At 42.4% G+C, this 26,077-nt stretch overlaps 1 protein-coding gene across 1 annotated transcript in view; it reads right to left on the reverse strand.

Annotated features, from left to right (window-relative positions):
* Positions 1 to 7,344: 7,344 nt before the first annotated feature.
* The window catches only part of LOC117349652 (olfactory receptor 6J1-like), a 31,443-nt gene continuing 12,710 nt past the window's right edge, over positions 7,345 to 26,077 (reverse strand). The window contains exon 2 of the mRNA XM_033923246.1: positions 7,345 to 8,292. Within this exon, the coding sequence (XP_033779137.1) occupies positions 7,345 to 8,277 (933 nt within the window). The 5' untranslated portion in view covers positions 8,278 to 8,292. The remainder of the gene's footprint in view (positions 8,293 to 26,077) is intronic.

Raw genomic sequence — 26,077 nt, forward strand, 5'->3', positions numbered from 1 at the left:
ACTACTAGCAAACAACATCAGGAAAGGAATAGAACAAGCTTTAAACTAAGAAAAAGGGGAAAGCCGACAGTCGACCAGGCGTCGATGATTCGGAAGACAGTATCCCGAAAGGATACTGGGTGGGGAATGTGCTGGGAAGACACCAAAGACACACAACAGGCGGTGAAAGACCGACAGAGCCAGACGAGTCAAGAGGAGGTTAGGAAGAGTCTACTACAAGGGGAAGACAACAAGAAACAAGAGGAGGGGAAGGAGCACAAGGAGGAAAACAAGAACGTATCACAAGGGGATAACATAAGAGACACTAAACAGGAGTCTACAAGACAGGAAGGGGACAGCGCAAGCAACAAATCACATGGGAAAGTAACGAAAAAACAAAAATATCAAGACTTAAATTGTATGTACACTAACGCGAGAAGCCTGAAGAACAAAATGGGTGAACTAGAAATCATGGCCAAGGATGAGAACCTGGACGTCATAGCAATTACGGAAACATGGTGGAACGAAGAAAACAAATGGGACACAGTACTACCAGGATACAAGCTCTACAGAAGAGACAGGACGCATCAAAAAGGGGGAGGAGTAGCACTTTATATAAAGGATACCATTCACTCAACCGGAGTGGATGCAGCAGTGACAAAGGACCAAAAGGAATCAATATGGGTTAAAATACCAAGAAGAAAGGGAACCGAGATAAAGATGGGTCTGTACTATCGCCCACCTGGACAAACAGAAGCAATGGATGAAGAACTGAGGGCTGAATTGAGACGAGAATGTAAAAACGAAAACACCATAATTATGGGAGATTTTAATTATCCCGGGATAGACTGGAACCATGGAGACTCAAGATGTTCAAGGGAAATGGAGTTCCTGGAGGCAGTATGGGACTGTTTCTTGGAGCAGCTTGTCAAGGAACCAACAAGAGGGACTGCTATACTAGATTTAATCCTCAGCGGGTTGAAAGGACCCACCCAAGAAGTGAAAGTAGTAGGACCATTAGGAAACAGTGATCACAACAGGATCCGATTCAAAGTGGAAATAGAAATGCCAAAGAGGAAGAGAACCATTGCAACAGCATTTAACTTCAAGAAAGGGAACTATGATGCTATGAGGCAAATGGTAAGGAGAAAACTCAAGAACAACTCTAGGAAAACACAGACGGTGGAACAAGCCTGGACCTTATTCAAGCTCACGGTAAACGAGGCGCAAAGCCTGTATATACCCAGATTTAGAAAAGGGAGCAAAAAGAATCAAACAAAAGACCCAGCATGGATAACCAATGAAGTTAAGAAGGTGATAGGGAACAAGAAAAAATCATTCAAGAAGTGGAAAAAGGATAAAACTGAGGAAAACTGGAAAGAGCACAGGAAACATCAAAAAGAATGTCACCGTGTGGTTAGAACAGCGAAAAGAGAGTACGAGGAGAGGCTTGCCAAGGAGGCACGAAATTTTAAACCATTCTTTAGATATGTGAAAGGAAAACAACCGGCAAGGGAGGAAGTGGGACCCCTGGATGAGGGAGGCAGAAAAGGAGTAGTAAAGGAGGAAAAAGAGGTGGAAGACAGACTAAACACGTTCTTCTCGTCAGTCTTCACAAAAGAGGACAGAACCAACGTTCCAGAACCGGAAAAAACCTTCAGGGGGGAGCAAGAGGAAAAATTATTATCAATAGAGGTGAGCCTCAAGGACGTACTCAAACAGATAGATAGACTAAAAACTGACAAATCGCCAGGACCCGATGGAATCCACCCAAGAATATTGAAGGAGCTCAGAGACAAAATAGCGGAGTTACTACAGAAGATCTGCAACCTATCCTTGAAAACAGGGGTAGTCCCGGAGGACTGGAGGAAAGCGAATGTTACACCTATCTTCAAAAAGGGATCCAGAGGTGACCCTGGGAACTACAGACCGGTGAGCTTGACCTCAGTCCCGGGAAAGATGGCCGAATCATTAATCAAAGACAGCATCGATGAACATATAGAAAGAAATAATCTGATGAGAACCAGCCAGCATGGTTTCTGTAAAGGGAGATCCTGCCAAACGTACCTACTGCACTTCTTCAAGGGGATTAACGAACAATTGGACAAAGGTGACCCCATAGACATCATATATCTGGACTTTCAAAAAGCCTTCGACAAGGTACCCCGTGAACGCCTGCTAAGGAAACTGTGGAACCATGGGGTGGAGGGGGAAGTGCACAGATGGATCTGTAATTGGTTGGCAGACAGGAAGCAGAGGGTAGGAGTAAAAGGACACTACTCTGACTGGGAAGCAGTCACGAGCGGTGTCCCGCAGGGGTCAGTGCTGGGACCACTGTTGTTCAATATATTCATTAATGACCTGGAAGTGGGGACGAAGTGCGAAGTCATAAAATTTGCGGACGACACAAAACTCTCCAGTAGAGTTAGAACTGTTGAAGAATGTGAAGAATTACAAAGGGACTTGAACAAACTGAGTGAATGGGCAAATAAATGGCAAATGTGTTTTCAATGTAGAGAAATGCAAAGTCTTGCACATAGGGAAAGGAAACCCGATGTTCAGCTACACGATGGGGGGGAGGGTATTGGGGAAGAGCAACCTAGAAAGGGACTTGGGGGTTTTAGTGGACCAATCAATGAAGTCAGGAGTACAATGCGCAGCGGCCTCCAAGAAGGCGAACAGAATGTTGGGAATTATTAAAAAAGGAATCACTACCAGAACCAAAGAAGTTATCCTGCCGCTATATCGGGCGATGGTACGCCCGCATCTGGAATACTGCGTTCAATACTGGTCGCCGTACCTTAAGAAGGATATAGCGACACTCGAGAGGGTCCAAAGAAGAGCAACAAAAATGATAAGGGGCATGGAAGGCCTCTCATATGCTGAGAGGCTGGAGAAACTGGGGCTCTTTTCGCTGGAAAAACGGAGACTTAGAGGGGACATGATAGAAACTTACAAGATCATGAAGGGTATAGAGAGGGTGGAGAGGGGCAGATTCTTCAGACTGGCGGGGGAAACAAAAACAAGAGGGCACGCAAGAAAACTGAAGGGAGACAGATTCAGAACAAATGCTAGGAAGTTCTTCTTCAGCCAGCGGGTGGTGGATTCCTGGAATGCGCTTCCGGGGGAGGTGGTAGAACAGAGTACGATTTTGGGTTTCAAAAAGGGGTTGGACAATTACAATCTCACGTCATACCTAGAGAAATTTAACATCCTTCACGACTCCCAGTCTGGATTCCGCACTAACTACAGTACGGAAACCGTCCTAGCCTCACTAACCAATCACCTCCTCCAACTATTCTCACGGGGAAACAGCGCACTGTTACTCCAGTTACTACAGTTACTCCAGTTCGACCTCAGCAGTGCCTTCGACCTAGTAGACCATGACATTCTGATTAGCTGCCTCGACTCCATTGGCATTTCCGGACAAGTACTAACCTGGCTCACAGGCTTCCTAAAAAACCGAACCTACCAAGTCCATACTGACGGAACCTTCTCCCATACATGGAGCAACCCCTGCGGAGTCCCCCAAGGCTCCCCCCTATCCCCGTCACTATTCAATATCTACATGGCATCACTGGGACACATGTTATCGAACCGTAACCTGAAATCCTATATTTACGCAGATGACATTACAATCATCATACCCATCACCTCACTGTCACATGAGACAGAACTATACATCTCAACTGTCCTCACCATGGTAGAAAACTGGACCACACGCTTCAAACTGAAACTCAACCCAGAAAAAACTAAGTTCTTCCTTGCAAGCCCCAACCACAAACTATCGTCCACCACCCTGCAACTTAATGGTTTAACATATCCAATCAATTCCACTATAAAAATCCTCGGAGTCATCCTGGACCGATGCCTCACTTTAGAAGATCACACTAATACCCAGGTCAAAAAATGCTTTTCCACCCTCTGGAAACTCCGTTCCATCAAACATTACTTTGATTTCCCCACCTTCAGTTTGCTGGTCCAATCCCTAATCCTAAACTCCCTGGATTACTGCAACATCATATACCTGGGCTCCTACAAGAAAACCATTAAACGACTACGACTTATCCAGAACACCGCCGTCCGCCTCATCTATGGGCTCAAAAAGTCAGACCATATTAGCCCTTTCTATAGAAAACTTCACTGGCTACCGTTCGAAGCAAGGATCATCTTCAAATTCGCCTGCCTCTGCTTCAAAACCCTAACTGGCTCAGCCCCGATATATCTGTCACGCCACTTCGCCTTCCCAGGCACTAACCGTACACGCAATGCCCACCTGTTTGCCTACCCCTCCCCAAAAGGATGCATCTACAAAAGATTTTTCGACAAGACCCTCTCTTTCCAAGCTGGCAAATGGAATGACTGCTTGTCCACTCTCATCTCTCTTGCCCCTACTTATCAATCGTTCAGGAAATCTCTCAAAACATACCTCTTTGATAAATTCCTCTAACCCCCGCCCCCCTACCAAACCAATAATCCCAACCTCGCCTCCCTCCTTTACCCTTACCCTCCCCGGTTGCACCCCCCATGCAACAATTATTGGATCATTTTGTAACTGTTCACTAGTTTATACCAAATAATTGTTAACTATTCTCTGCACCTGCAATGCATAAATTGATTTGAACTGATTTTCTGATATGCTGTAACTTCGCTGTAAATGTACAGTCTCTTAACCTGTAAACCGCTCTGAACTGATTTGTGGTATTGCGGTATACAAAAATAAAGTTATTATTATTATTATTATAAAGGAAAAGGGGATTGAGGGGTATAGCTAGAGGGGTACTATAAAGGATAAAATGTCTTAAGTGAAAGAACACTACAGGTCATGGACCTGGGGGGCCGCCGCGGGTGCGGACTGCTGGGCACGATGGACCTATGGTCTGACTCGGCAGAGGCGATGCTTATGTTCTTATGAAGCACAGCACATGGAAAACATAGCTTTAGGGCTCAGTTTATCAAGGTGCGCTATGGGGGTTAGCGCGTCGGACATTTCATCACGCGCTAACCCCCGCGGCAAGCCAAAAAACGAACACCTTGTCAATGGAGGCGTTAGCGACTAGCGCGGCAGGCGGTTTAACGCGCAGTATTCCACGCGTTAAACCCCTACCGCAGCTTGATAAAAGGAGCCCTTAGTTTTCTTGCTAAAAAGCTACCCTTTTTTCTGACTAAACAGTGCTCCAATCAGTTCATTCTTGAAAGCAAAGAAAGCACATGACAAAATATATAGACTGCATACCATATATAACTTCATTTGTAAAAGCTTAAAAACAGAAAAAAAAAACAGATATAGACCTTAGCATGGCTTCTACTTCATTGTAAATGGAGGTTTGCAGCTGCACAATGGTGACCTCATTGTGAGATCATCAAGGTGCACCTACAAGGGAGAATGCCACAATTAAAATATGTGCTACTTAGATTGGACACCTAAAGCACGCCTAACGTTAGGCATGACTTAGGTACCCTTTATAGAATTAGGGCCTAAATGTGTTTCAGCAGCTTCTCCTCCTCAGATTGAAAATATACTTCTATGCACAATATACAGAGTGCCCACAAAAACACTCCTTGATTTTAAATGACTACAAAATCAAAGCTTATTGGAATATGTTTAAAAATTAGATGACATCAAATATAAGTCCCAAAAAGCACGGTTAGCAAGATCTTAAACAATCACTTGTAGTTTCACCCTTATAAGCTTTGATTGGTGTAGAAGTTACAACCTTCAGACAATGCAAAGCGACAAAATGACCAGGTGTTTCTCAAGTGGCCCCCGAGATCACTGGACATTACTGTTTGCAACTTTTTCCTTTGGGAGTACGTACCTCCACTACCTGCAACTATGGATGATCTGCAGGAATGCATCACTGAAGCTATAAATGCAGTCATGCCGGATATGCTTCGGAGAGTCTGGTCCGAGCTCGATTATCACGTCAATATTTGCCAAGTAACAGGTGAGGCACACATCGAGTGTATGTAATCAACAGATACCATACGAAACTTTAGGCGTGAAAGAATATTCCAATAAATTATGGTTTTGTAACCATTTAAAATCAAGGCATGTTTTTATGGGCACTCTGTTCTATGAAGTTCCCAACAATATGGTCAGGTTAAGGATGTCCAGTGGAGCAATCCTCATCTGAGAAAATCGTCATTCTTGGTACATAACATTTGGACAGCCGCACATCTTCCAATAAAGTAATACCTAAAGCATCTTTCAAATATTGTTCCAAAAGCAGTGTAGGTGAAAGTAAATAATGGTTTGCGAGCATAATTTGTTCCAGAAGCATGCTTGTAATCTAAAACACTCATATCAAAGCAAATTTCCCAATAGGAAATTATGGAAACTCAGACAATTTGTTCCACAACCCAAAACCTTTGATACAAAATACTATACGCACTTGTATTGCAAGACTTTGCTTGTTTAGAACAGTCACTACACTTCTGCAGCGTCAGAGAGAGAAGAACCATCGGCTCAGTTGTGATGTGTGTATACTGTATATACTTGTATTGCAAGACATTGCTTGTATATCAAGTTAACATTTAATAAAACGTTTTGCTTGTCTTGCAAACCAAGTTACTTGCAATCCAAGGTTTTTCTGTACATAAACAGAAAATTAAGGAAATTGAAATTTTTTGTAATGGCCAAATTCTCCAGAACTTCTAGTTTAAGATGAGCAATGACTGCCTTTAATTCCAGAGTAGCCTGTAATAGGATAAGATATTTTAATGCAGACAAGCACATATTAGTAGAGGATAATGTCCTCAAGCCTGGGCATTGTTTATTTGGAGAAATGACAAAACTGAGTGACAGTATTATGCAATAATAGTTCTGTATGAGACATCACACTCCATACATCAACTAAAGTAACAAAACATTCATCCATAACTGCATCAGTAGAAAGCATTGAAGGAGTCAAAGCCTTCATTAATGACACTTTAGGAAAAAAAAGTTATCTGGGTTTGAAATCCCTAATGGTCCTATTAGCCTGTCTTGAAGTATTCTCTATTCCAAGATCATCAGGTCTTAGGTGAGATAGAACTATGGCTAGAACCAGAGGAACCATCCAAGCACAATAAAGTCCTGGATGTTTCTTCATTTTGTACTGTTGGCAGTGTCTTGTGTAATAGATGTTAATCAAAAGACCAGTTATAGATAGTTTAGAAGGAGTAAAATATTTGATTTTACCTTTTCTCTTGCTCATCCCACTGCAGTCTGACAGGGGACTGGCATGTCACTTCATTGATCTGCCATAACATTTGACCACCCTGAAATTTGTTGGCCCTAGCCTATGTACAAAGCTGGAAGTTCTGTGCAAAAATTGGTCTATGGATATCATCTTTAAAAGACTTTCATTCAAATCAGCAAATTCACATTAACCTTTTGGCTACAGCAGTTTTCAAGATTTCCTTCACTTTGTCATTCCTTAAAGTAAAGATAAAGGGACTTGCAAAAGGTGTGATAAAAATAGTTAAGATAGAAACCAGCTTATTTGTTTCTAGTGAAGACACATCAGAGGGTTTCACATAGATAAAGATGGCGGTACCGAAGCCTAGTACAACAACGGAGAGGTGGGCAGCACAAGTAGAGAAGGCCTTTTTACGTCCACTGCTGGATGGGATTCTGAAAATTGTTACTGCAATATATATATAAGACGACATGGTTATTGTCAGAGAACTCAGCAGTACAAAGCAAAATAGGAAGAAGTCGTACACCTGAATTAAGCGAGTGTCTGCACATGCTAGATTTATTAAGGGTACTGTATCACAAAAGTAATGGTTTATAATGTTAGGGCCACAATAGGGCAATTGAAGTTTGAGAAACGCAGTCATGCTGACGGAAAGTAAACCTCCAAGCCATGAGCCAAGGATCAGAACGTGGCACACTTTCCATGTCAAGATAGTGTTATAACGCAAAGGCTTACAGATAGCCATGTACCGATCAAATGACATAGCTGCAACCACAAACATCTCTGTAGACCCCGCAAGGAAAAATATAAAGCTTTGAAACGCACAGCCCATGAAAGAGATGGTCTTCTTCTTTGACAGGAGGTTGGTTAGCATTTTAGGAACAATAGTCGTGGTAGAAACAATCTCAAGGAAAGAGAAGTTGCAAAGAAAGAAGTACATGGGCGTATGGAGATGGTGATTACAGGAGACTACAATAATTATTAAAAGATGGCCCATCAGTGTCATCAGGTAAATAAGGAGAAAGATCACAAAGAGGCATATCTGCATTTCAGGATTTACCTGGAATCCTTGAAGAACAAATTCAGTTACAGTAGTTCTGTTCCTTTGGTCCATTGATATAATGTCATTCTGCAAAGAATATACAATGAACATTTTATATAACTTTATCTTGGGAATGAAATAGTGGATTAAAAGCATCTTTAAAAAGGAAACATTAAGTTATTTTTAAAATGGCTGAGATAATTTCCCTCTTTTATATATTGAGGCAAAGTGCTCCAAAGTTGCGGAGTGGGCACTGGGGGATTCAGTGACTTACCTAGGGTCACAAGAAATTTGCACAGGAATTTGATCTCACAATCTCTGGGTGTAAAGACAGCAGTTCAACCAGTGGGCCACACCTTCCAGAGAAGCAACAACTACACAGATAACTCCCACTTAACAGTTTTAATCTGGACTTCAACTGCAATCAAATGTGCCACTAAAAATCTTGGCAAATCATCATGGTACTATTGGGTTAGTGATTTGTAGGAACTAATCGTACAGAATAATGGAGAAAAAGGCTTCAGTATTTCCAGGGATACATATCTTCTGGATGTCTCTATGTTAGCTTCAAAGCTGCTATAGGAAATACATCCTTGGTCAGAAAAAACTCCATTATCTTTATTGAAATTTTCAAAATCTTGTAATTGAATCTATTCACTTCAAGTTTTCAAAATCATTCAAACAATATAGATAGATAGATAGATAATAAAGTGATATTAAAGTCCCATCTCTAGTAGCAAAAAAGTCATAGCAGAAATCCACGTCTTAAGAGTATATTCAGTATCCATCAATATTCACTCTCTCAGGAACACTGTTTATAGCAGAGAGTGAACATTGATTAATATTGAATATACTCTTAAGACATGGATTTCTGCTATGACTCTTTTGCTACTAGAGATGGAACTCTTTTACAGATAAGTGTTTTACTATCTTTTTTTAATGATTTTTAAAGCTTGAAGTGAACAGATTAAATTATAAGATTTTGAAAATGTCAATAAAGATAAGAGAGCTTTGAAGATGACGTAGAGGCATCCAGAAGATATTTATCCCTGGAAATACTAACGTCTTTTTCTCTATTATTCTGTACAATTGTTGCACAATAGGGAATACATCGTCAAACTGAACGGAGAGATCTCCAACCCCTGGAAAGCCTTCTGTGGCATGCCACAGGGCTCCCCATTCTCCCCTATGCTATTCAACCTCTTCATGAGCTCTCTCGGTAACATCAAGTTTGAAGACGAGAGCATATTATCCTACGCAGATGACATCTTTCTCCTTATTCCCATAACCAACAATCACTCGGACATCATCAACAAAGTCTCACATAATATTGAAAGAATCCAAATCTGGGCGACTACCAACAAACTAAAATTAAACACAACTAAAACCAAAGTTCTATACTTCCACACACTCCAACAGACGGCACAAACAAGCATCACTTTTCAATTGGGCAAGACCCTCCCTGTAGAAAAATCCTCCCAAATCCTAGGTTGTATCCTGGATTCCATACTTACCATGGAACCACAAATCTCCAGTCTCCGAAAGAAATCCCTCTATACTACTCAAACCATACTTTTACCAACACCACTTTGCCTTAGTTGTACAACTGATGATACTACCACAACTGGACTACTGCATCTCCATCTACAAGGGAATCAACACCATTCTGATTCACAAAATGCAACTCATCCAAAACATCGTTGTCAGACTAATCTTCAACCTGAGAAAATATGACTCGATTACAGCCTTCATTAGGCAACTGCACTGGCTACCCATCCCACCACGAATAACCTTCAAAACTTCATGAATGATTCACCATATACTTTACAGAAACTCCGCGGCGCCTCTCATCCAGCTCTTCTCCAAGGCATGGTCTTCCCGCAGAACCCTCAACAGAATACTTCTAAATCTCCCTTCCACAAAAAATCTGCAATACAAACATGTTTTCTATTCCATGCTCACCTTTCTAGGCATAAAAACTTGGAATGACCTTATTGCAATGACCAGGATGGAACCTAACCACACCATATTCTGGAAGAAACTGAAAACTCATCTATTTGACACTTAATCACCTGTATTCTCTCCTCCCTTCTCCACCTCTCTCCCTCCCCACCTCTTCTCTTATTCCACCCCTCCTCCCCCTTCTCCTTCCTCACCACCCTCTTTAAGTCGCCTTGAGCCTACCTACATTTGAGCGACGCAGAAATATTAGATTAGATTAGTTCCTACAAATACCTTTGTCCCTTTCTCTGGTATATAATTGAATGTTTTTTTGTGAATTTTAGTAATTCCTGATATTCAACTTGTTTAGTTTTTTGTTTGTCACTATTGGGTTAGTGCCAGGGCCATCCAAGGGTAGAGCTGGATGTTATTCAGGCACCCTTGACATTTAGCAGTGGCGTCCAGAAAGGTACCAGCTAACAAGACAGATAAAAAGGTTGTCCTGAGTTATCTGGGTAGCCATCTAGATGTAGCGTTGAATATTGGCAGTAGCTTTATAACTTCTGAGGCTATCCAAGACATTCTGAGGCTATTCTAGATATTCAGGCCAGTAGCTAGATATGACCCATTAAAAAAATGTTCAGCACTGAAGGTTGATCATTAATCAGTAGGAATGCAATAGAGGATCCTGTTTTCTGCAGTACAGAAATGATAAATAGTAGTAGTAACATTATCTCAACCTTATTTTATAACAACTGAGATCAAGTCTTCCAGGGAGATTTCCATTGCATTCTATTAACTAAACTGAGGATTTAAGCCAAGATCCCTCAGAAGTCTGTTAAGGTTGATAGTCCATAAATGGTTTTACTGTTGTGATATAATGCATTGCTTCCTCATAAAAACAAAATGCGTTGAAAGTTACACCCTCAGACATTTAAGGCTAGTGCATCCCAAAAGTTCATTTTCACCTGTTTACTTACACACACAAATGTATGTATAGCGCTGAGAAAATGTCTGTGAACCCCCTAGGACCATCTGCATTGTAGCACAATTTGGTTCAAAAATATTGTAATATTCCATTGAAATATTAAGTCTGAGGAAAGAGAGAGATGACCCTTTGAATAAATACTGAAGATGGCCATTGTTTTAGAATATGACAATACCCTATTGATGCAGAAATGATCTATTTTGCTATGATTAATTTCAGCTTTATCTGAACTGGGAAACGGGAATTAATGCAAGGCTGAAATTTGATTTCCTAGCTACAAATGACCTCATCTGGATACAGATCTAATCTAATCTAATCTAATCTAATCCTTAGGTTTGTATACCGCATCATCTCCACGTTCGTAGAGCTCGACGCGGTTTACAGTAGGAGAAATAGGAAGGAACTACAACAGAGGGTTAGAGGTAGAAGTGTGAAGAAAATTTAGAGGACTTGGGATGCCAAGATATAAGAGTTTCCTTGATTCCTAAGTTGGAGGGAGACTTACATTTTTTGAGAAAAGCCAGGTTTTCAGATGTTTGCGGAAAACTTGGAGAGAGCTCAAGTTCCGAAGAGGGGAGGTAAGGTTGTTCCAGAGCTCAGTGCTCAAATCTGAGAAAAGCCAATCATATTAAAAAGATCACCTGACACATTATTTCCATAATGCTCACCATGTAAACAGAAGTGCTCAGAACCTTTACGATGGTAGAAAAACCACAACCGGGGTCACACCCCTAAATGTGCCTCTCTTGGTCAATCACAGCACTTAAAGATTTCTTATTAAGGCAGCCATACAAAAACTTAATCCATTAAAAATTGGTATATATACAGTACTTAACTGAGAGTGATTCATGGAAAACTTGTGGGTTCTGAAGCATTTCACCAGACTGGCTTCCTCAGAGAATCCACTCTTAAAACAGCTTAAATAACCAAGCAGTCTAATGTTTCGTCTCACATTCTTCTCATCATGTTGTAGTTTTTCTGTCGGAAAGGTTCTGAGCACTAGAGAATGACACGGGGACAAATTTCTCCCCGTCACCATAAGAGCTCATTTTCCCATCCCATCCCCATGAGTTATTTTCCTGTCCCTGCCCCATTCCTGCAATCTCCATCCTCATCTGCACAAGCCTCAAACACTTTAAAATCATAAGAGTCCGAGACTTGTGCGGTTAAGGCAGAGCTTACAGGAATGGGGCAGGGACAGCAACAGTGACAAAACTCATGGGGATGGGTGAAAAATTTGTACCTGTGCCATTGTCTACTGAGCATTTTTGGTTACATGGTGAGCATTATGGAAGTAATGTGTCGGGTGACCTTTTTAATATGATTGGCTTATTTTGTACTTTTGGATTCACCCTTGTGTGATAAGTTTTTTTCACAGTATATATTTTTGGGGCAAATCTTAGATAAACCATTCTTTGGAACTTGTTTTCAGTTGGTATTGTGGCAGCTGGAATATAATGAATCATTTCTGGCTTTGCCTTGGAGAAATCAGAACCATAATCCATGTATGAAATGCTACCAAAATCTAGAAGAACACTGGGAGACCAGGTTTAGTCTTAAAAGCCATATCTCAATTTCTATTACAAAGCCATGATAGTGATTCTCCTGCACCAAATACACTGAAGCTAATAGAAATTACATAGTAACATAGGAAATGACAGCAGATAACGACCTGAATGGTCCATCCAGTCTGTCCAATAGTTGTTCTCATTAAAAAATACATGATTAAATTAACTTGTCTCTTTTTTGATATTTATAGGCCATAGACTAAAGTGCACCTGATATTGTCTTAGGTTCCAACTCCTGAAGTTGCCATCTAAGCTCACTCCAGCCTATCCAACCATCCCGTTCTTTGCAGGATATCTATTGTAAAGTCTGGCCAGTAACGTCCTCATGTTCCAAGTCAGTAGAATTCCCATTGATGCCCTCCCCATCCTATCCTACACCGAATCACCATATATAGGACACAAGTCTGTTCAATACCGGCCTTAGTTCTTTAATTTATACCATTTGGTTTCTAATTAGAGATCCTCTGTGTTTATCCCACACTTTTTTGAATTCCATCACCATTTTTCTCTCCATCACTTCCCTCGTTGAAAGTTACGGGGGGGAGGAGGGGGGCTGAAATGTTCTCAGTCCAACCAACCAACTTCCTAAATTTTGAGCGTTATTTTGCCACTGTAGCTGAAAAGAGGGTTATTTTATTTCATTAAGTGCCAATTTTCAGAAATGAAATTCTATGTTTTAACATTGTTTCAGATCATTGATTGAACCATATCCACATCATTCTCTTCTTGACTGGGCTGAGAACTTTTTAGCACCCCCTCGCACATCCTCAGAAATTCAGGGTTAGTGCATCCAAAAAGATCATTTTCATCTCTTCACTTACCCAAATATTTGCAGCACTGAGATCATGTTTGTTAACCCATTAGGATGATCTGCAATTTAACAAACTTTAATCTTATTCATATAAGAGGAAAATAACCCTACTGAATAAATACAATAGATGGCCATAGTTCCAGGATATGTCATTTCTCCTTTGGTGCAAAATGGTCCAGTTTGCTACAGTTAATTTCAGCTTTATCTGAACTAGGAAAAATGGGTGTTTATGTTGTTTTGAAGTTTGATTTCCTATTGCAGATCTGCCCAAATCTAAGAAAAACCATTCTCCGGAACTGATTTTCAGATGGTTTTTTGGCAGCTGGGATAGGCTGAACTAAGTCTGATTTTGCCTGAGAGAAATCAGAACCATAGCCCATGTGTGAAATGGATTGCTGCCAAAATCTAGAAGGAAATTGAGGATCAGCTTTGGATATGATGTCAAGTTGCCTATTGGGCTCTTTAAAAACAAAAAAAAAAACCCAGAAAGACGTCCAAAAGACAGCATAAACTGACATTTGGACATCCTAATTGCTAAGCAAGTCCAAATGTTGCTTTTTGAAACCATATTTCTAGACATTTTGCCCACTATGCATTCAAAGTTCAAGGGGGGGGTGTTGGAGGTATGTTATGGATGGGCTTTTGATATGTTTAACCCTTGGACTTCTTGTTGTAATAACAGAAACTTTCCCAAGACATCCTGGATGGAACTTAGATGTCCAGAGCTAGATAAGTGCCAAACAGGAACCCAAACTGGAGGGATAAAGTAATGACCCCCCCATACTCCCCCTGCCATCCCACAAAGATCTGAATGAAACAATACATACTTGTCTGTAGAACAGCAGCACTTGGTATGGGAAAGCCAACTAGACCTGCACACAAGGAGCACCCGGACCCATGAGCCACTCTAACCACTACATTTATAGTGGAAAATGTGAGCCCACCAAAACCCTGCTATACTGCCATATAGATTTCACCTGCAGCCATAAGGGCTATTGGGGTGGTAGACAGGTGGGTATAGTGGGTTTTTGAGGGCTCACTATAACCTATAAGGGGATTATGGTGAGATGTACTGTATATCTGGCACCCTTTATGTGAAGTTCACAGCAGTGCAGTCTAAGGTGCCCACTGCTCTGTTAGTATGTCTGTGTGACCATTTCACTGCAATGCTGGCCCCTCCCATGTCCACATGGTCTGGATTTGTCCATTTTTTTGTGGTTGAAAATGGTGAACATCCTAAGGTTGGCTGTCTTGAGGCCAAGATGTCTAAAGAGACCATTTTTGAAAAAAAAAAAACTTGGGGGAATGTCTAGCAGTTCTGATGGTTTCGAAAATGGCCGTTTCTCCATCTCTGACTTTGGATTACTACTTATAATGACCGGTGTTGCCATTCAGCAAATTACATATAATTGGAAGGATTGGAGGAGATTAAATTATAACTTCTGGTGGAACTCTTTACGTCATATTTATAAAATGGAAAGGTTTATTGCATTGCAACGGGGATACTTTAAGAAGTTTCAGGATGTGTGGAAACCATTAACAAAGTATTGTAAAGATTAATTTGAAATTGTTTCCCTTATACTTATCGATTTAAAGGGTAGGGAGGGGGGAATTTTATTATTACATGTTTTATATGATAATGGAATATAAGGGTGAGTGGGGTGGGAAAAGGGAAGGGATATTTTTTTATGTAATATATCAATGATTGTTTGTAAGTGATGTAGGTAATGTTAATCTGAATGAATATATTTAACACTTAATGTAATTTTGAAAATGAATAAAGAATATAAAAAAAAAAAAAAAAGAAACATCCAGAATCGGACTTAATGGCCTAACTAAGTTTTCCCCCTAATGTTTGAACAATATTATCATCACACCTTGTCTCTAATAGGAATGAGCCCCCATTTGCAATGATGGGGGTAATGTTGACAATTTATTTCATGTTGATGTATATCATCTAATAAAAATAAGCTGACAAAGCATATTTGTGTGTGTGTGTGTGTGTGTGTGTGTGTGTGTGGGTGGGTGGGAGGGAAGTTGTTTGCCGATAACAGTGCACATTGTTTTAAACAAGATATACTATTTTGAAGGATGTACACTCCTATGGGACAGGGTAAAATGCAGACCTCAACCACATGCCCTTAAAAATCACCATGGACACATGGAACGCACACCAGGAGGTTGTGGTAGGGCAGAAGACACTACAGGGATTCAAAGAAGGTTTGGATAAATTCCTGAAGGAAAAGGGGATTGAGGGATACGGATAAAAGTAAGGATAAGTTTTTTAGGGCAGGGAACACTTGACAGGTCATGGACCTGATGGGCCGCCGCGGGTGCGGACCGCTGGGCGCGATGGACCTCTGGTCTGATCCCGGTGGAGGCAACTTCTTATGTTCTTATCTTCCTACAGATTTGACAGCTGTGGTTTCAGGTTACAATTTAGCTCGGACAGAGCTTAAAACATTCCCCTCCCTCCTATAGAGAGCAGAATCTGATTTGACAGATTACAACATCTCCCCTTGAAAATCTGGTTACCTCAGTTTTGAGCCCAGAACACCAAGGCTCTGAGGCAATGACACTAACCTCTAGGCTACATCTTGGTTGTGTTCTCACCCAGTCCCCCTTTCTAATATAACTACTTCAGATTAAATAAACATTTCAAACAGAAGCAAATTCTTAAAAATTTGGTAGCTTTGAGTTTGGGATTTTAATTTAATACTGAAAATACCTCAATGCCTCACCCCTGAAGACCCCACGATGTACTTTTCATGGACCTCAATGTCCCCCTCTCCCCCAAACATGCTTCCCTCCATTTTGATAGCTATGGTTTTCTGAGGTTAATTTAACTCTGACATACCTCAGTGCATCCCCCCTGCAAGCCCCAATGATCTGCTGTGACATAGAGAATGATAGGGGAACAAATTTTTCTCCATCCCCGTGGAAACTCATTTTCCTATCCCTTCCCAGCAAGTTCTTTTCCTGTCCCTGCTCCATTTCTGCAAGCTCTGTCCTCATCTGCACAAGCCTCAAACACTTTAAAATCATAAGTGTTCAAGGCTTGTGCTGTTAAGGCAGAGCCTACAGGTTAGCATCACTGCCTCACATTCTGGTCTTCTGGGTTCTAAATCAAGGTAACCTGTTTTGCAGGGGTAAATAGAAACATAGAAACATGACGGCAGATAAAGGCCAAATGGCCCATCTAGTCTGCCCATCCACAGTAACCATTATCTCTTTCTCTCTCTGAGCGATCCCCACGTGCCTTTTCCAGACCCTCTTCAAGTTTCAAGTTTAATAAGGTTTTTGATTGATCACTTAATCATATTTCAAAGCGATGAACATAATAAAATTACAATATTTAGGGAACATATTTAGCAAAAATTAAGTCCTGAAGGATTATTGAATTCAGACACAGTCTCTGTTTCCACTACCTCTTCCGTGAGACTTTTCTGTAAAAAAGTATTTCCTCAGATTACTCTGGAGCCTATCACCTCTTAACTTCATCCTATGCCCTCTCATTGCAGAATTTCCTTTCAAATGAAAGAGACTCGACTCATGCACATTTATATTATGTAGGTATTTAAACGTTTCTATCATATCTCCCCTCTCCTGCCTTTCCTCCAAAGTATACAGATTGAGATCTTTAAGTCTGTCCCCCATACACCTTATCATGAAGGCTACACACCATTTTAGTAGAACTTCCTCTGGACCGACTCCATCCTTTTTATATCTTTTTGAAGGTGCGTCCTCCAGAATTGAACACAATATTCTACATGAGGTCTCACCAGAGTCATACAGGGGCATCAATACTTCCTTTTTCCTACTGGCCATACCTCTCCCAATGCAACCTAGCATCCTTCTAGCATTCACCGTCACCTTTTCAACCTGTTTGGCCACCTTAAGATCATCACATACAATCACACCCAAGTCCCGCTCTTCTTTTGTGCACATAAGTTCTTCACCTCCTAAACTGTACCTTTCCCTCGGGTTTTTGCAGCTCAAATGTATGATCTTGCATTTCTTAGCATTAAATTTTAGATGCCAAATTTCAGACCATTCTTGAAGCTTCGCCAGGTCTTTCTTCATGTTAATAGAAACATAGAAACATGACGGCAGATAAAGGCCAAATGTTTGTTAAATCATCAGATCCATGGCCTTTGCAGGAGAGAAGGGGACAGCTTTAAGCTCTATCAGACTGAAATTGTAAGCTGAAACCACAGCTGTGGAAGCTGATTTTTAAGGGCATGCGGTTGAGGTCTGTGAGGTCAGCATTTTACTCAGTACCTACTCCTATTGATATTGGCCCTGAAATGAAAATGAAGACAAACCAAACCAAATAATGCTCCAAATGGCATGAGAAATGAAGCCAATAACATAGTTCAGTTCTTCTTATACTCTATTTACCTGCTGTAGTTTTTCAGAATATCCCAGACCTCAAAAGCACAACTCGCTGCTCAAAGAATAATCATAGCAGCCAGCTTAACGGGCTGCTTCTTCACTGGTCTTAATTTTTCTTAAAGTGTCAAATTTCTTCAGGTATTCAGAGTGCTTTAAAGTGCAAGTTATAAGTTGTATCTATTTCATTTTTCAACTTATGAATCCATTTATCTTGATTTTTAAAGTACTTATCTTATAATTTAATGATCGGGAAAACTACAATCCAACATGTTTCACGTGTGCTTCGCTTTTTCAAGGATCGTTTCCCTCAATCATTCTGTCGCCATCCGACCATTTGTTTGTAAAGTGATCTTTATAACAATAATAATAATAATTTTATTCTTATATACCGCCATACCGAAAAAGTTCTAGGCGGTTCACAACAAGCAGAGCTATTACATTATTTTTCCAAGCCATAAATTCAGTTTGGCGGCCTGAAATGAGAGGGTTTTCTCAAGGAACTTCTTAGACACATAAACACGGATGGTTGGATGGCGACAGAATGATTGAGGGAAACGATCCTTGGAAAAGAGTGAAACATGTTGAATTCTAGTTTTCCTGATCATTAAATTATAAGATAAGTACTTTAAAAATAAAGATAGATGGATTCATAAGTTGAAAAATGAAATAGATACAACTCATAACTCGCAGTTTAAAGCACTCTGAACACTTGAAGAAATTTGATATCTTAAGGTTGTCTATGAGAAATGAAGCAACATTAAAATATTAGAGCTGCCCAACCCTAGTCTTCAACAAATTCATTTCAGATAGTATTTCTAATACCAGAGATAGGATACCATTGTGCATAGTTTAGTCAACTTATATTCATAGGCCAAATTTATAAAGCTCTGTAACCTTCCTGATCAGAATTAATCCATTATTTTAGTACAGGTTACTAATTCTACTGCTATTAAAGCACAATCAAGAAGTTGAACAACAAGAAAGACAGTACCTAATCTTCTGCAAAGATGCTCCTTTCAAGTCAAATTTTGGGTGTTCAGGAAAAGTTAATTTCTATTCTGTTTTGTGCTTCTGGATGGCAGTGACAATGCACACTCTTATAAGTATATATCTATCACCCAGAGGTCATTATGTCCTTGCTACAGGGACATGTCACCTAGGTAATCATTTGAACTTTCCTAAGGCACGAGTTTGCTCCTGGGAAAATATGAAAATATATTAGATGATGGTGGATAAAGACTAATTAATCAAGTTGTCTCCTTGAAAACTGGGCCGCTCTTTCCTAGGAAGTGTGAAGGATAAGGGCAATGAGGAACTTGATTTAAGAGAGGAAAGCAAATTGCCAACAGTGACAAGAGCAGAATGAGACATCAGTATCAGTCAGCCACACATTAGAACATAAGAACATAAGAAATTGCCTCCACTGGGTCAGACCAGAGGTCCATCGTGCCCAGCGGTCCGCACCCGCGGCAGCCCATGACCTGTTAAGTGGTCCCTGACTTTCCTATAACCTATCTCTACTTTCTATCTGTACCCCTCAATCCCCTTATCCTGCAGGAATTTATCTAAACCTTCCTTGAACCCCAGTAGCGTGCTCTGCCCTATTACAACCTCCGGGAGCGCGTTCCATGTGTCCCCCACCCTCTGAGTAAAGAACAACTTCCTAGCATTTGTTCTAAACCTGTCCCCTTTCAATTTCTCCGAGTGCCCCCTTGTACTTGTGGTTCCCCATAGTTTGAAGAATCTGTCCCTGTCTACCTTCTCTATGCCTTTCAGGATTTTGAAGGTTTCTATCATGTCTCTTCTAAGTCTCCGCTTTTCCAGGGAGAATAGCCCCAGCTTTTTCAACCTGTCAGCGTAAGATAAGTTTTCCATACCTCTTATCAATTTAGTTGCTCTTCTCTGGACTCCCTCAAGCATTGTCATGTCCTTTTTGAGGTACGGTGACCAGTACTGGACACAGTACTCCAGATGCGGGCGCACCATTGCACGATACAGCGGCATGATGACTTCCTTCGTCCTGGTCGTGATGCCCTTTTTGATAATACCCAGCATTTTGTTTGCTTTCTTTGAGGTTGTCGCACATTGTGCCGATGCTTTCATTGTTGTATCCACCAACACCCCTAGGTCTCTTTCAAGGTTACTTACCCCTAGCAATGATCCCCCCATCTTGTAAATGAACATCGGGTTCTTTTTCCCTACATGCATGACCTTGCATTTCTTTATATTAAAACTCATTTGCCACTTTTTTTGCCCACTCTTCCAGTTTTGTAGGTCCCTTTTCAGGTCTTCACAGTCTTCCGTGGTTCTTACCCTGCTGCAAAGTTTGGTGTCATCTGCAAATTTAATAACCTCACATTTCGTCCCCGTCTCCAGGTCGTTTATAAATATATTGAACAGGAGCGGTCCCAGCACCGACCCCTGCGGGACTCCGCTCATGACCCATTGCCAGTTTGAGTAATGGCCCTTTACTCCAACCCTCTGTTTCCTGCCTGCCAACCAGTGTTTGATCCATCGGTAAACATCCCCTTCCACCCCGTGGTTCCACAGCTTTTTAAGTAGTCGCTTGTGGGGTACCGTGTCGAAGGCTTTTTGGAAGTCAAGGTAAATGATGTCTATGGGTTCCCCCTTGTCCATCTGGCTGTTTATCCCTTCAAAGAAGTGCAGTAAGTTCGTGAGGCACGACCTTCCCTTGCAGAAGCCGTGCTGGCTCGCCCTCAGCTGTCCATTGTTTTCTATGTGCTCGCAGATGCTGTCCTTAACCAGTGCTTCTATCATCTTTCCCGGAACCGAGGTCAAGCTCACCGGCCTGTAGTTTCCCGGGTCACCCCTCGATCCCTTCTTAAAGATAGGCGTGACATTTGCTATTTTCCAGTCCTCCGGGATCTCCCCAGTTTTTAAGGATAGGTTGCATATTTGCTGGAGCGTTTCCGCTATTTCATTTCTCAGTTCCTTTAGTACTCTTGGGTGGATACCGTCTAGGCCTGGTGATTTATCACTCTTCAATCTATCTGTCAGAGGACATCCTCTTGGCTTACCTCTATTTGATCCAGTTTCTCATCTTGATCCCCACTTATGTTCTCCTCGGGTTCTGGAACATTGGATGTGTCCTCGCTTGTGAAGACCGACGAGAAGAACTTGTTTAACCTGTCAGCTACCTCTTTTTCTTCCTTTATCACTCCCTTTCTGTCCCCATCATCCAACGGTCCCACTTCCTCCCTTGCCGGTTGCTTCCCCTTCACGTACCTGAAGAACGGTTTGAAGTTTCTTGCTTCCCCCGCCAGCCTTTCTTCATATTCTTTTTTTGCCTTCCTAACCACTCGGTGACATTCCTTTTGGTGTTTTTTGTGTTACTTCTGGTTGTCTTCAGTTTGGTCCTTTTTCCATTTTCTGAATGATATTTTCTTGTCATCTATCGCCTTCTTCACTGCACTTGTTATCCACACTGGGGTTTTTTTCGATTCTTTTTGCATCCTTTCCTAAACCTGGGGACGTACAGGTTTTGTGCTTTGAGCACCGTGTCCTTGAGTAGGGACCAGGCTGTCTTTATGGTCTCCATCTTCCCTGAGCTGCTTCTGAGGTTCTGTGCCACCATTTTTCTCATAGCAGCGTAGTTCCCTTTTCTGAAATTGAGCGCTGTCGTGGTGGTTCTCTTCACCTTTGATGTTCCTATTTCTAATTTTCACTGGATCATGTTGTGATCGCTGTTTCCTAGTGGCGCTAGTACCACCACCTCCTTTGCAGGTCCCCCTAGCCCATTGAGGATTAGGTCGAGAGTGGCATCTCCTCGCGTTGGTTCCGTGACCAGCTGTTCCATGAAACAGTCTCTCACAGCCTCCAGGAACTTTGTCTCCCTTGCGCAGTTTGAGTGTCCAATACTCCAGTCTATCCCAGGGTAGTTGAAATCCCCCATCACCACCACATTTCTGCCTTTGCATTCCTGCCTCAATTCAGCCTCCAGGTCTTGGTCGTTTGCTTCTGGTTGTCCTGGCGGGTGATAGTACAGCCCCAATTTTATGTCAGCTCTATTTCTTCCTGGTAGCTTAACCCATAGTGATTCCAAACAGTCAGCCCTTACTGCTGTTTCCATCCTGGTTGAGTGAATGGAGTCCTTTATGTATAGCGCTATTCCTCTACCCTTCTTGTACGTCCTGTCTCTCATATAGAGTTTGTACCCTGGTAGTACTACGTCCCATTTGTTGTCCTCAGACCACCATGTTTCTGCGACTCCAATTATGTCCAGGTCCTCTTTGTTGACTATGACTTCTAGCTCTCCCATTTTGGCTCTTAGGCTCCTTACATTTGTGTATAGGCAAATTAAGACTCGGTTTTTTACTTTCCCTGCTGGTTTTTCTCGTGGTTTGTCATTCCTGCTAGCCCCTGAGTTTCATTTTGTTCTCCCTCCTCCCGTGGTGTGTCTTCTTCGTCCTCAGCCTGCATCCCCATTTTTGCATGTCCCCCTAGCTCCTGCTGTTCTCTCTTCCGTTTGCTCTCTAGTTTCACTTGTTCCCTCTTCCTTTTGCTCTCTAGTTTCACCTGTTCCTTGGACCCCTACATTTCATCTTTAGGTCCTTCTTCACATTTTTCCCGCTCAGTATCTTCGTTTGATACTCTTGTCCGAAGCGCCGTTGTCCGATCGACTGTCGGCTTTCCCCTTCTCTTCGGTTTAAAGCCTTGTCTATTTCGTTCTTGATTTTGTTTTCCAGCATTCTCGTTCCTGCCATGCTCAGGTGCAGCCCGTCCCTCCTGTAGAGCTTGTTCTTTCCCCAAAATGCTGTCCAGTTCCGTACAAAGTGGAAACCTTCCTCTTCGCACCATCTCCTCAGCCATCCATGTATTGCTTGCAGCTCGGTCTGCCTCCTCGTATCCGCCCTCGGTACTGGAAGGATCTCTGTGAAGGCTATCTTCCTTGTCCTCAGCTTCAGCTCCTGTCCCAGGATCTTGAATTGCTCAGTTAGTGTAGTCCTGTTGTAATTTCTTCTGCTGACATAGTTGGTTCCAACGTGTTTTATCACTGCTGTCTCCTCCATCTCAGCTCCCTCCAGGATCCTCTCGATTCTGTCGGTGATGTCCTTCGTTCTTGCTCCCGGGAGACATGTCACTAGCCGGTCTTCTCTCCCTCCTGCTATGTGACTGTCCGCCTCTCTCAGGACTGAGTCTCCCACTACGATTGCAGATTTCCCCTTCTTCAGCTTCCTCCTTGGTCTCTGGTCTGTATCTTTGGTGCGGTCCGCGAAATCTCCCTCTGGGTTTTGGTGGTCTCTGCCTCCTCTGTCTGGTTGGTTCCTCCACAAGGTCCATCTCCCCCGCTACCCGCTGCTCACCGCCACTGACCCCTGGTTCCTCCGACTCCCTCCGGCTTCTTCCCTCTGTCTCCCCTGCTTTGCCTGCCTCTGTCTCCTCTGCTTTGCCTGCCTCAGCCGCCCACACTTCCTACCTCCACGCAGCTGCTGAGATCTTACCGCTGCTGGCACCTCCTTTTAAGGGGGAGTCCGGGCTCCAAAGCCGCTGGTGACGCGGTGCGGGTGGGCAGAGCTAACTCTTGCCGCTACCCACTGCTCACTGCCGCTGACCCCTGGTTCCTCCGACTCTCTCCGGCTTCTTCCCTCTGTCTCCTCTGCTTTGCCTGCCTCTGTCTTCTCTCCTCTGCTTTGCCTGCCTCAGCCGCCCACACTTCCTACTTCCACGCAGCTGCTGAGGTCTTACATTGGTGACTCCCAAGCTGAAGGGTGTGGGAAGGACCAAGAATGACCATTGTGTCCCTCCCCTCGGGCCCTTTCCACACCCTGCCAATAGGCTCAGGGCGGATGAGGGCTATGTGTTGATGAATAAAGACTAAGGACCCCATTTTCGTACAAAAGGAGCAAACCGCTTTAATGACCCCATGTAAGAACGGTGGGTGTTGCTTACTCTTAGAACTTAACTTTTAGCCACTAACATAACCAATAACTTAATGATCATAATTCAACAGACAATAACATAACCAATAACTTAACTGACATAGCACAACTGACAAGTCTGTCTGTAGTACACAACACAGCCTGTACATACAGTATATGTCTACATTCGTGTGTCTATGTAACATCATTTCACCTTCCATTAGCTACATGTTAATCCTGCTTTGGTTCCCCCTTGTCCAAGTCTTTGAGGTGGCCTGTTCGGCCAGCTCGGATTAACGATCTGGGGTGTTCCAGCTGACTGGAGGATTGTCAAGCCAAAGCCATTTGTAGTCCATAGCGGGCGGTCAAGGAAGTTAGTGCCTAGTGAAGTCGTGAATGGAGGACCATGTGACTGCTTTGCAAATGTCTCCTATCTGATGCATGGTCAACCTCTCGCAGATTACTCAACAGGATCCAACTGAACATCCCCTCAACGAAAAATCTCAAGTACAGAAGAATCTTCTAAACCAGGGGTGCCCAATAGGTCGATCACGATCGATGGGTAGCTCGCCAAGGCAAAGTGAGTCGATCACCCAGGTCTCACTTTGCCTTGGCGATCTATCGGGCCGATCAGTCTTCCTCTCCCCGACGTCAATTCTGCCGTCGGAGAGGAAGTTCGGGCCAGCCAATCGCTGCCTGGCTGGGCGGAACTTCCTCTCCGACGGCAGAATTGACGTCAGGGAGAGGAATGCTGGTCAGCCCGAAGCAGGGAGAACATGGGGCGTCGGCGGCGTCGGCTTTGGGGCCTGTTATCCATTGGTGGCGGTTTGGGTCCTGTTCCCAGATGACAGCGGCTTGGGGAAGGGCAGGGAGAAAGAAAGAAAGGGGGCAGGCAGGGAGACAGAAGGAAAGAACAGAAAAAAAGAAAGGGGGCATGAAGAGAGAAAGAAAGAAAGATCAGGGAAAGAGGAAGAAAAAGTTGGGGGAGGGAATGAGATGTGGAGGAGAGGAAGCATACAGGCTGAAAGAAGGGAAGAAAGATTGGATGCACAGTCAGAAGAAGAAAGTGCAACCAGAGACTCATGAAATCACCAGACAAGGTAGGAAAAATGATTTTATTTTAAATTTAGTGATCAAAATGTGTCTGAAGTTATATCTGCTGTCTATATTTTACAATATGGTCCCCTTTTACTAAACCGCAATAGTGGTTTTTAGCGCAGGGAGCCTATGAGCGTCGAGAGCAGCGCTGGGCATTCAGCGCAGCTCCCTGCACTAAAAACTGCTATTGTGGTTTAGTAAAAAGGGAGGGGGGTGGGAATTTGTCTATTTTTGTATGGTTGTTACTGAGGTGACAGTGCATAGAGTCATCTGCTTTGACTTCTTTGAAAAAAACTCAGAATAAGAATGATAATTAACAATTCTATGCGTACAGTGTGCGTTGTGTTTTTTTAAAATTTTATTGTTGGTAGATCATTTTGACTTGGTCATTTTAAAAGTAGCTCGCGAGTCAAAAAAGTGTGGGCACCCCTGTTCTAAACCATGTTCACTTTCCTGGGAGTCAAAATCTGGAATGATCTTGCAGAGTCAATAAGTTATATCTTTGGGCGGGTCTGGTGGAGTCAGGATTCGAGGAGTTAAAGGATAGTGGGATTAGGGGAGGAAGGATGCTGTGAATGATCTTAAAAGCCAGGCAGGAGCATTTGAGATGGATTTTGGAAATCACTGGGAGCCAGTGAAGATTGGACAGGAGTGGGAAGTCATGGTCAGATTTGTGTTTTGCAAAGATCAACTTGACTGCAGTATTCTGGATAAGCTGGAGTCTTTGAAGACTTTTTTTTGTTAGGCATAAATAAATTACGTTTCCAAATACACAGGGAGAATGTAGCAATTGAGAGTCAGAAAATAGCTGAAATGCAATGGAGAGAACTGACTCGAGCTAATTAAACCTCCAAGAGAAGTACTCATAAAACTGTAACTTTGCTCAGAGGCTTGTAACTCTAAAGAGAGGGAGGAAACCCTCTCTTGAAACAAGAGTTATTATTTCAAATCATAGCAAGGTGTTTTAGTAAAAATGAGTCCAACTCTTGAGGGTAACAAGGCTTGAAAAAATGTTCAATACTTAAATGGAGTATTTTGCAGAATTTTAAAAGTCCAAAAATAATGATGATTGCATTCAGGAAAATTGTACTTAACTTAAATGCAGAACATACAACTTCCAGGGTCCCGACGTGGCCCCGTTTCGGCGACTGCTTCAGGAGACCCCGCCAACCGAAAGTAGATAGTTTTTGCA

Source organism: Geotrypetes seraphini, chromosome 16 (assembly GCF_902459505.1).
Source record: "Geotrypetes seraphini chromosome 16, aGeoSer1.1, whole genome shotgun sequence".
Taxonomy (NCBI): Eukaryota; Metazoa; Chordata; class Amphibia; order Gymnophiona; family Dermophiidae; genus Geotrypetes; species Geotrypetes seraphini.